This window comes from Acomys russatus, chromosome 3 (genome assembly GCF_903995435.1).
Source record: "Acomys russatus chromosome 3, mAcoRus1.1, whole genome shotgun sequence".
NCBI classification, from domain to species: domain Eukaryota; kingdom Metazoa; phylum Chordata; class Mammalia; order Rodentia; family Muridae; genus Acomys; species Acomys russatus.
The window spans coordinates 80413399-80425536 of record NC_067139.1 but is presented as its reverse complement, the minus strand read 5'-3'; the positions used below and the strand labels follow the sequence as shown (position 1 = coordinate 80425536).

The 12138-nt window shown below is 37.3% G+C and overlaps 1 protein-coding gene across 1 annotated transcript; it reads left to right on the top strand.

Moving 5' to 3' along the window:
• The first annotated feature begins 9591 nt into the window (after nucleotides 1-9591).
• LOC127187134 (olfactory receptor 4L1-like) lies at nucleotides 9592-10521 on the top strand. Its single transcript, XM_051143352.1, has one exon. It carries the CDS (start codon nucleotides 9592-9594, stop codon nucleotides 10519-10521), a length of 930 nt encoding a protein of 309 aa, XP_050999309.1.
• The last annotated feature ends 1617 nt before the right edge of the window (nucleotides 10522-12138 follow it).

The window sequence follows — 12138 nt, the reverse complement described above, 5'->3', positions numbered from 1 at the left end:
TGGGTCTGGGCCCTGGGGTCCTCCTCAAACTATGGCACTAGCCAAGGAAAATATAGGCAGTAAACCTTGAACCCCTACCCAGACCAGCCAATGGACAGGACATTCTTCACCGTTAAGTGGAGAAGGAGATCTGACTTTCACACAAACTCTGGTGCCACATATTTGACCATGTCCCTTGGATGGGGATGCCTGGTGGCACTCAGAGGAAGGATAATAGGTCACCAAGAAGAGACTCGATACCCTATGAGCATATACAGGGGGAGGAGGTCCCCCTCAGTCACAGACATAGGGGAGAGGAGTAGGGGGGAAGCGGGAGGGAGGGAGGAATGGGAGGATACAAGGGATGGGCTAACAACTGAGATGTAATATGAATAAATTAATAATAAAAAGAAAAAATAATTATATGTAATGTTTCGTGTGGCTCTCTTGAACGAAACTGACAAACAACTCAAAAGAAGTTTCTCATGGCAGTGATGGAGTTTTTATTAGATGATTTTCAGCTCATTATAAATGAAGGTAAGAAATTTTTCTTTAAATTGTGCATGTAGGACTATTGGTTTTATCCAGCGATGCCATCTCTGATCAAGGATATTATTCAATTGAAGCTATCTGTTCCCAGGTGTCTCTAGGACTGTGCCAAATTGACAGCATAAGCTAACTATGACAGTATTTTATTGATCTATGTATACATTTCTGTGCCAGTACCATGCTGGTTGTACAGTATAATGTGAAATCCACTATATGACAGCTTCTCCAACATTCTTCTTGTTCAAGAATACTGTGGCTATCATTTTATTTTATACCATCATATACAATTTTGCATTTTTTGTATCTCTGCAAAAGAAAGCATTGAAATTCAAAGCTGCACTAAATTGAACCTGTAGATTGCTTTTGGTAGTATCTTGGTTAGGGTTTTTATTGCTGCAATGAAACACCATAATTAAAAATCAAGTTGGAAAGGAAGGGATTTCTTTTGTTTACACTTCAATATTGCAGTAGTTCATCATCGAAGGAAATCAGGAAGAAACTCAATCAAGGCAGGAAACTGGAGGTAGGAGCTGATGCAGAAGCCTAGGAAGGGTGTTGCTTGCTTTCAGCCTTGCTCCCAATGGCTTGATCAGTCTGAACTCAGGACCACCAGCCCAGGGGTGGCACCACCCACAATAGCCTGGGCCTTCCCCATCAATCACTAGTTAAGAAAATGCCTTACAGCCAGATCTTATGGATGCATGTTTCTCAATTAAAATCCCTTCTTTTTAGATAACTATGTTTAGTGTCAAATTAACTAGCTAGCACATGTAGGATGGCCATTTTTCATGAGATTAATGTTTCTCATCCACTTTCATGGAAGCATTTCAGACATCTAGCATCTTCTATGACTTCTTTTCTTCAGTGTTTTAAAGATATAATTGTAGAGTGTTTTGTTTCTTTCTTTAGATTGGTTCACAGGTACATTGTTTTTGTTTTATGTAGAATTTTGTTTATAGTTTCTTTTTTCAACATTTGTGACATTGTTATATAGGTAAGCCAAACTTTTTTGTATTAATTTTGAACACTTGTCACTTTATAGAAAAGGATCAATATTGAAGAACTAGCTTTCATGATATCAGAAGGCACCATGCAAGTCCAAACTAGGGAGGAAAGCAACAGTCCTACCCAGCTATGATGTCTATGAACTACATTGATGGCTAGCATTACAGTAGTGTCACACATATTTTGGAGTATCCAATAGGTTTCTAATTGGACTTAAGGCTCATTCAACAAGAAGTATTTGGGGTTTTCCCCCAAATATTTTAGTTCCATTATTAAGCCATTATTAACCCATTATTATTTGTGCTTTTTCTGATTTAATTTAAGCACTTATTGATATAAAACTTCATTTTACAAATACTTTCGATGTACACCAGAGGTTTTTAAATTCACTTTCATTTAGTTTAATGAATTTGTTTATTTGGTTTGGTTTTTCGAGAGAGCATTTTTCTGTGTAGCCTTGGCTTTCCTGGACTCACTTTGTAGACCAGGCTGGCCTAGAACTCACAGAGATTTCCCTATGTTAGGGCCAGCAGTAGTTTCTTGCTGTCCATGCTTGCTTGGTACAGCACTGCAGTGTTTTCTTTGGTCAGAACAGGCACGCTGGGGAGCCTGGAAGATGGCGCAGTCCTTGGAGGGACAGACTCACTCAGGTGATCCTGGGCCCTATGTGAAGCCAGGTTGAGGGACTGAGGGACGCACTGCAGCCTCAGGAGCATGGGCACAGATTGGCGGGCAATTTGGGCACCGACACAGTGAGGAAGCATGGCTTGGGCAAGGGCGCGCGACTAGCCCCTGCCACATCCATGGGCTTCACTTGCTTGTCTATCTGCAGCTTCACGGGTGCCCAGAAGAAGGTGGCCATGGACTCTCTTCATATAGCCCACAGATGCTGCTCGGTCCATGGGTGGCTGGGTGATGGCAGTCTCTACAGGAGCCTAGGAGGCAGAAGATACCATAGAACAAGCTAAGTGACCTCAGGTGCATGTCCAGGCAGGCTGTGACTTCTCTGAGAGCTCCTGGGGCTCCACATATCCTGACTCTTCACTGGTTCTATCTGGCCTTGGGCTGCCCTCGGAGCCCCACCTTGTGGCATCTCACAGTGGATCCTGTGTGTGCTCCATTTCCGTGCTTTCCAAGGGCTCCTCTGGGGACTCAGCCTCAGCCTGACCTCCCCAGAGGCTTGGGTCCACTCCATCCTGCTTGCTTGCAGGGACCCAGCTTAGTAGGCTGGATCCTCAGAGGCTTCACGAAGAGGAATTGTCTGAGTTTTTTATTTCAATATGATTTCATTCCACCACCAAACCACCCCCGCCCCAGTAATTATGTCTCGATTAAATTCTATTCTAACTGCTTGAATTGACTTCCTTATTTTAGCATATCTATAATTATTATTTGATTTCTCGGTATGGAAGTTATTCAAAATCATTCCTTTTTACCCATTACTATAGGGTTAGAATTATGGGGGAAGACACGCTTTTGTTGTTGTTGTTGCTTTTGTTTCTTTGCTGTGTCTTTCATGTGCCCAGTTATTTTTTTTTTTTTGGTTGAGTTTTTTGTTTCTTTGTTTGTTTTTGTTTTTATGTTTTGTTTTTTAGTTGTTGCAGTTTTGATGTTCATTTTGAATTTTTTTTTTTTTTGAGATTGAAATATAATTACACCATTTCTTTCCTTTCCCTTTCTTCTCTCCAATCCTTTCCCCTTTTCCATGGAATTCTTCTGCTCTCTCTCAAATTTATGGCTTCTAAATTTTAATTATTACACAAACACAGTTCTTTCTTTTAAACACACATGCACACACATTATGTGTGTGTGTGTGTGTGTGTGTGTCTTCCATGTTACTTGGCTAAGTTTTTCTGTCATCTTTTTTTAATTTTCAAGTTTTCTTTCAGTTTGGATGTTTACAATGTTCAAAAGAGAATTAGACTGCATAAAGATTGAGATGTTGATTTTCTGTATGTGATTGGTACTTGTTCTAAGGCTTAATTCCTTGTCTTCCTGTTAGGGTTTAAGAAAACACTGATAGAAATATTTACAATCTATGAATGATTGTGCAGGTGAAGCTGGGTTTGAGGCACTTGCTAGCATCTGTACCATACATTCACTTTTAATGTCTTCCATCAGAATTTTGTTGTCTTCAGAACTCCTGAATGTGCTGACTTACAAACTTTCATTCAGAAATGACCAACAAGAAGATATGTTGACCTGACAAGAAATCAAGTGGTTAGAGATTGTGATGGTTTGAATAAGAACTTGGTAGGACTTTTTGGACAGGATGATGAGGTGTGGTCTTGTTGGAGATGGTGTAGTGCAGGGTGGTATTTGAGGCTTCAAAGTTCCCCACCAGGTGAGACTTGCTTTAGCCTTTACCCTAACTATAGCCATTTTGTCCTTGACCTCCATCTTGATCATGAAGTGAAAATAAGTTCAAATATTTAGACTCTGCCTGCCTTATGTTATTAATAATGCTGACAACAAATCATCTTTCTAAGAGTTCAGATTAACTTCATATCTTACCTGACAATGGTTTCATTACTCATGATCTATTGTCTTCACACTCTGGAGGACCCTTAGCCACCACCTCTCTTACTTTACCTGGGACCAATCAGCTTAAAGGTCAGCTAATAATACTTTTTCTAGCTAGCCAAAATGAACTGAAAATGTAATGCTGTAAGACCAATTAAATACTTTCTTTTATGTTTCCTTGTTGTGTTTTGCTTTTTATTTCTTTATCAGAGCAATAGAAAAGTAGCTAATACCAAAGTGGATACTAGGAGTTATGAAGAACCTGACCATACTGGTTTTTGGAAGATACAGACAATTTAGGCAATTTGGACTAGAAAAATGGTTAAATGCTATAATCTTGGCTGAACAGTGCCTCAAAACAGCTGAGAGCTATGGGAACTGTGGAGGCCCTTTTCAAGAGTCTTCAGAGGAAAGTAAGGACTTTAACAGTAACTCGGCTGGAGATCATTTTTATGATACTTTGGGATACAACATAGCAGCTTTTGATGTTTCTTGAGAACTTGCCTGAGGCTAAACTGAAAGTGATCAGTATGATAAAAAGCAAAAGACAGGACTTTAGAGTAAGAAGCCAAGAGATCACATTTTCAAAGATGTGCTACCTAAAGCTCCTCCCCCAAACACTACCACCTGAGAATGCAGAAATTCCCTAACTCTGCCTCCTCACAGACCAGCTCTGGGAACCAGGGAAGAGGAAAGAAGAGAAAGTCTTGGTGGGTTCAAGGTAGTTAGGCATAATTGAACACGTGGTAAACAGCTGGTTAAGAGAACCCAACCATTGGGGACCAAGTAGCTATAGGAACCAGATGTTGAGGAGAGGTTGAGGAACAAACTGAAAGGTCTTAAAGCCAGGGAGCCTGCTATCCTTCCTCTGAGTGCTGCCAGGCCTCCATCCAGGGGACGTGGTCAAATATGGGGCACCAGAGTTCATGTAAAAGTCAGACCCCACTCTCCACTCAACTGTGGAGAATGTCCTGTCCATTGGCTAGATCTGGGTAGGGGTTAGAAGTTTATTGCACATATTGTCCTTGGCTGGTGCCATAGTTTGAGCAGGACCCCTAGGCCCAGATCTCCTGTCATAATGTTCTACTTGTAGGTTTCTAAAAATTGAGATGTAATATGAATAAATTAATAAAATATATTTTTTTAAAAGCCGGGGAAGAACTGTACTTTTCTGTCTCTCTGTGTTGCTTGCTTACTGTTACTCTTACTTTTTTGTCTCTGTTAGTTCAGTACTAAATTTAAAATGAAGTTCAATTTTTTTCATTACAGATTACATCATGATTTTCTTTTCTTTTACTATCAATAGAGCACTTAAAACTCAGCAAAGCAAGAGAACAGTTTAACAAGGAAACACAAACAGCTTGTTATAACCTACAATAAAGCATATAGCAAAAATCACTCAATTTCCAAGCAATAGTTAGCAAGATCTGATTACTATTTCTTGATTAATACTTGGAAAATTTAATCATAAATTTCCCTGGGCTAAAGCCATTGTGTTTACATGATTGTCATAGCAACATAGCTTGAGATGAATGTTCTCTAAGAAAGAAAGAACTTGACTTCCAGTCCCAAACAAAAGATTTACTGTCTCAGCCTAGACTCACTGCCAAGGGATCCTCTATTATAAAATATCTGTAAATCATGATGTTCCAAGCCCACCTTCTACTACTCTCAAAGCAGATTCTAAAGAAACTGTTCTACAGCTAACAGTATCTAGCCAGGCACTGTTATGTCAAGGGCCTTACTTTCTTTCACACAATTTCTGCCTCACTGTTCTCAATGACCAGAGCCAAGAAACTCTCCTTGTCTCAGGCCTTTGGCCAGATGCCTTCTGTCGACATTCCCTGTCAGGAAAAGTCTTCCCTGTGTGAGTAATATTAGCGATAAGAAATAGAAAGGCACTTTTAGAAGAAAAAGCAGCTATCAAAGTAGTTTTTAGACAATGTTACACCTCGACCATACATAATATTAAATTGCCGGTGGTGATCAGCCAGAGATCTTTGGAACTTTGCCAAGCAAAGCCGCTAAGATTTGTCCTCATGTCTGTGTCACTACCTGCACATTGGCATGTGGTAATTTTGGGTTGACATGTATAGACTAAGGGATAAAAGTATGTAATTTTACTCTTGTACATTTGCACATCTAGTTTTCCTAATACTAGTTCTGAAACAGAATGTATTTTCTTTAGTGTATGGAGTTTCGGGGGCTTCTTTTTTAAGTACGTGGCTGTGAATGTATGAGTTCTAATCTGCATCTTCCATAACTTTCCATTGGTCTACATGTCTGCTTCTCTGCCAGTACCATACTGTCTCCATTACTATAGCTTGTACTGTAACTTAAGAGTGCGTGTGATACTGCCTCTATCATTATTAAACACTTTCCTTATATTTCAAATTTTCTACTTCCTGTGTATTCTACAAGCTAATTTATATGTAAATTATATATTGAGGAAGTGTCCCAAAATGCTTATGAATAATTGTTTGTAAAATAGCCACAAAATTTTAAAGTAAAAGGGATGATTTGAAGCAATGCAAGAAAAGACAAGTTTCTTCCAATAAAATCTAAATTTTTTTTTGCTTTTTTTTATTAATTTATTCTTGTTACATCTCAATGGTTATCCCATTCCTTGTATCCTCCCATTCTTCCCTCCCTCCCATTTCCCCTTATTCCCCTCCCCTATGACTGTTCCTGAGGGGGATTTCCTACCCCTGTATACGCTCATAGGGTATCAAGTCTCTTCTTGGTAACCTGCTGTCCTTCCTCTGAGTGCCACCAAGGCACCAGCCAAGGACAATATCCAGATCTAGCCAATGGTCAGAACATTCTCCACAGTTGAGTGGAGAGTGGGATATGACTTTCTCACGTACTCTGGTGCCTCAAATCTTTCTAAACTTATTGTACTGCCGTCAGTACACCATGAATTTATGGCTACTATAACCAAGTCACCTCCCAGACAGAAACATAGCTCATTACAATGCCAAGAATTAAACTCAAGCATCTCTCTTGGTTATGCTAAAGTGGCAATAGCCTCAGTTTTTTAACAACTCCCACTGAGATTTTTGTTGCCAGGATTCAAAAAAAATCTGTTTCCAGTAATTGGTCCACATATTTAACATAAGTGAAAGATACTCTTTGGAATGGTATCCAAGCCATTAAAGACAATAAAAATTGTAGTTTTCAATTTTAAAAATTGCTTTGAATATGATAATTCCCACACTATATGTTAGGAAAGGTAAGTGAAAATAATAGAAAATAAATGCATTAAATTTATTGTGGTGAAGATGGTATTTTAATAAACTGTGTTGGCCGGAAGGAAGGCTTTAGCCTTTGAGGTATTAAATTCTCCAACTGAGAGCTAATTTAACATCACTTCATAGTAAACTGGAACTAACAATTTCCATAAATTGAAAGAAAATATACTCTCAAGATTATACAGTAGAAGAAAACATCACATTGTCAGTAACAAACTGTGATGAATAGAAGAAAAGTTATATGATAATTCAGAAGGCACATACTACAGTTGAAGACAACAGAAAATCTAGTGTCATAATAAGATTTTACAGATGAGGGCTATTTCCCTTGCAGTACGGAGGTGGCTGACAGATTTTTGTGTATATTCATAGTTTGAGAAGCAGGTGGAGGGTCATGTTGTGATCTAAATTAGATATTTAGAGAAATCTCTGCAAAAATAATGCTTAATGGCAAGTGAAAAAGAAATTATCATTAAGTAAAATAGAAAGATATTAGATGTTTTACAAGCAAATGAAAAGATAAAATATAAATAATTTAAGAATTTTACCATGAGTATTCTCCATAATAGGAAAAGCAAAATAGCTAGTTTCAAAATAAACAAGATACAAAACGTATATGTCTCAGCAAAATACTACAATAAAATTTAAAATATATTAGATTTGATCTTTAATATGCTTATGTTGTCTTAGAAGGGAATTTATTAGAATTCATGCAATTAGATACCACTACAAAGATGTACTTAACACATTTCATTTTATAAATGTTAGTTTATTATCTACTTCACATCCCTTTTAGTTTATTGATCTTAAAGTTTATTTCACTTTTGAAGTTGTCACATGGAATTGATCCTGATTATGTTTTGCACAGGTCCTACACTAAATTAATCACGTATTTCTAGATTACGAGGTCTCTGAATCGCAGACATTGGGTACATAAGAGGAGCTGTTGTAGTTAATTTTATTTTTAAGTTATTTCTTCTTGCTGTTGCATAGGATCTTCTAAGAAATTTATATCAGACATATGAGTTCAATGGCTGTTCAATAATTTGGTTACAAAATATATCCTTTCCATGGTAGGTGCATGTGGTTAGTTGATAAAAACCCAGATTCTGGAGTCAGATAAGGTTGCTTTAAGTACCAGCATTTATTTTTGTTAGCATCATTAAAAGTATTAAAAAGTGAATGCCTACACTTTATAGCTTCTTTTTTAACATTATATCCTTTTATATTTTAATTTTTATTAATTTTCAGATTACAATTCAATTTTTATCCCATCATTTGTATCCTCCCTTCCTTCTGCTTTGACTCTACTCCCCTATAGCTGCCTTATATGCACATACCAACAACGGTTCTCCTGTATCATGTATGCGCTATAAGCACTGAATGCCTTTAATGTCCTTTAAACATTTAGAATGAAGCCTAGCACTTAACAATGACTTTTCCATAATTAATAACTTTTTTAACTCCAGAAACTATGGACAATGTATAAAAAGCCCAGTTAAGATGGCTTAGTACTGAACATTGTAATACAAGCAGAGGCACTGTTCTATTTGCTCTTAAACCAGCGAATGCAAACACATACATACTTTTACTACAAAAGACCTGCTTTGTGAATTGGAAATGAAGCATTTGAGGATACAAGCTCAAAAACATCTGAGTCCAAGTTCATGTTTGTTGAAATTTCTAGAATACAGCACAGAATATTTTTAAAAATTTAATGAATTTTAAGATGCTTCCCATGTTTAAAATGAATTCTAATTGTGTCTGCTTTTAAAAATTAGGAAATCTTTGTTGATCTTGTCAGAAATACAGAGCAATGTATTTAGTGTTACAATGATAGATTCCTTATATATTTGAACAACATAACTGAAAAGAATCCAACGAATGGAAGACTATGACAAGTTATAGGCAAAATAAATAGTCATTATAATCTAATCATTATCTTTATTTTTTATCTTTATTTTTATGTGAACAAAGTAATGGGAAAAAGAGAAGATCTGTTGAAATATGTTCTTTGTTAAGATAGAAATAGAATTTTCACCCATTCAAATGCTTTCTATTTTGCATAACTATAAGAATATAGTTTTAAAGTTATGTGATGCATAAAATTGTTTCAAATTATACTGTGACATGATGGTGTGTTAAGTATTGCATACTTTCAAATCATTAGTTAGTGTTATCAACAAATAATAAAAATACAAACATACTGATACTAACTCTGGCTTATTTTGTTTTTCACCTCTTTGTGTTTAAAGAACTTCCAGAACCTCTCTGAGTTGAATAAATGGATTATGAGAATGGATCAGCAGTGACTGAATTTATATTGGTGGGATTTTCTGGAGATTGGCAACTTCAAACTTTCTTGTTTGTAACATTTTCTTTGATCTATGGTGCTACCGTGGTGGGCAACACTCTTATTATACTCACAGTGGCAGCTAATTCTACCCTCCATTCTCCCATGTACTTTCTTCTTGGAAACCTCTCCTTTCTGGACATGTGTCTTTCCACTGTGACAACACCCAAGATGATCACAGACTTGCTTGCAGCACACAAGAGCATCTCCTTATGGGGCTGCATGGCCCAGATGTTTTTTATGCATTTATTTGGTGGTGCTGAAATGACACTTCTGATAGTCATGGCCTTCGACAGGTATGTGGCCATATGCAAACCCTTGCACTACAAGATAATCATGAGTCGTGGGTTGCTGAGCAGGTTTGTTATACTTTCCTGGACAATTGGCTTCATACACACCATGAGCCAGATGGTATTGACAGTGAATTTGCCTTTCTGTAGCAATAATATTATAAATAACATATTTTGTGATCTTCCCCTGGTAATCAAGCTTGCTTGCATTGAAACATACACTCTAGAGTTATTTGTCATTGCTGACAGTGGGCTTCTCTCTTTTCTCTGTTTCATCCTCCTGCTTGTTTCATACACTGTCATTCTGGTAATTGTAAGGCACAAATCGCCTGGCAGCCTTTCCAAGGCTCTGTCCACATTGTCTGCTCACATAATTGTGGTCACTCTGTTCTTTGGACCCTGTATCTTTATCTATGCTTGGCCATTTGGTAGTTTTTCAAGCAATAAAACTCTTGGTGTATTTTACACTGTTATCACTCCCTTGCTGAATCCTATTATTTACACACTGAGAAATCAGGAAATGAAAAAGGCCATGAGAAAATTATGGACCCAACAAATTAGCTTCATGTAGAACTTAGAGTATGTAATTACCACAGCTTCTGAATACCACAGACAGATAAATGAAAGACTCTGAATAATGTATAGTTTTACTTTTATGTTTGAATCATACACAAATAAAGAAAAACTGATACTAATGCATTATTGTTTCATAGCATTAATAGTTTAATGTTTTTCTGCATTTTAAATTTTTGAATGTTTTCCAATAATGCACATTTCCAGTTGTTTAAAGTTTACCTGAAGAAAAATTTTATTGAGCCAAGGAACATGATACAAATTATTGTGGCCTGCCTATAAAACCTGACACTATATATGGCCTTTTAGGACTATATATAATATCAATATTTTATGTATTATCATTCTGTATAGTATATTATTTAATATATCAATGATATTTAATATATAACATTATATATACTCCTCAAAGGCTATATTTTGTGCCAGGTTTGGTATGTATGTCACCATAATTTGTATTATGTTCCTTTACTCAATAATAATAATATATAATATAATAACATATATATATATATATATATATATATATTCCTCAAAGGCCATATATATGGATTCACCTAATATGCAGTTCTGAAGGTGGTGGGCTAGTGTCAGGCCAGGTCGTAAAGGCCATTGGTCCTCTAGACTCTGAATGACAGAGGCAAGCTTAAAGCAGGACTCAATAGCTTCTTAAAACCAAGTTCTTTTTGAGCACCAAATTCCACAAGCCTAGCTTGATACAAACAGGGCCATGAAGTACAGGAGAAGAGGCTTTTTCTCTGTTCTTAAATTCCCAGACTTTGATCAAAACTCAAGGATCTGGCTCTCTCATAGACAAGCCACTCTGACTGTGGGTGAACTCTGAAGAATTTTCACGCAGTATGTTTTCTGAGGAACTGACCCACTGCTAAATCAAAGAACTAAATCAGGGCTCTGGACAAGTTCTTCTGTCATTTCCTTCAGGCCAGGATCCTGTGGTGCCTACCAGAATAGCAGATCAAAAAAAAAAAAAAAAAAAAAAAGTACAATATACAGGGTGATCATTTTAATGTTTCCTTCTCAGGACAAATGAAAGTGAATAACTCTATACAGACACTACTCTTCAGTGGCTGAAACAGGAATGAAGTAACCCTTGGGTGTTGTCACTGAAGCCCTCATTTGTCATAACAAATCAACAGAAACTTGAAAGTGGTGGGTCAGTCTTTATTTCAAATATTTTCTCTGTTACCGAAGTTCCTTCATTGGGGGGACTAGAACTGTTGTCCATTGGATTGTACATTCAATGAGTCCCTGCCTTGCCAATCCCATGGCTTGGTGGGAATGGGCAAGTGTCCCTAATTCATGTGTTATTATTATTGACAATCTGGCTCTAGCTAGAATTGGGAAGTAGGTAGAGAGAAAGAGATGCAGTGTGGCCAAGGAAGCATAAGCAAGCTGCTCTAAGGACACAAGCTCTGTGGCCTTTAAGTGGCCATTCCTCTACCACTTCAGGTCCTGATAGTTACTGAAGGGCTAGAGTCCTTTGTAGTGTTCTGTGGACTCTACACAGGAAACAGCAACACAGCTATGATTTATATGAAAGCAGAGTGCTCCTCTCCACAGTCTAGGAGGTTTCCTCTTCCCAGCCCCAGGACTG

Excerpts from the sequence above, each read along its gene's own strand:
- LOC127187134 (XM_051143352.1), top strand. The coding sequence starts at position 9,592 with ATGGATTATGAGAATGGATCAGCAGTGACTGAATTTATATTGGTGGGA.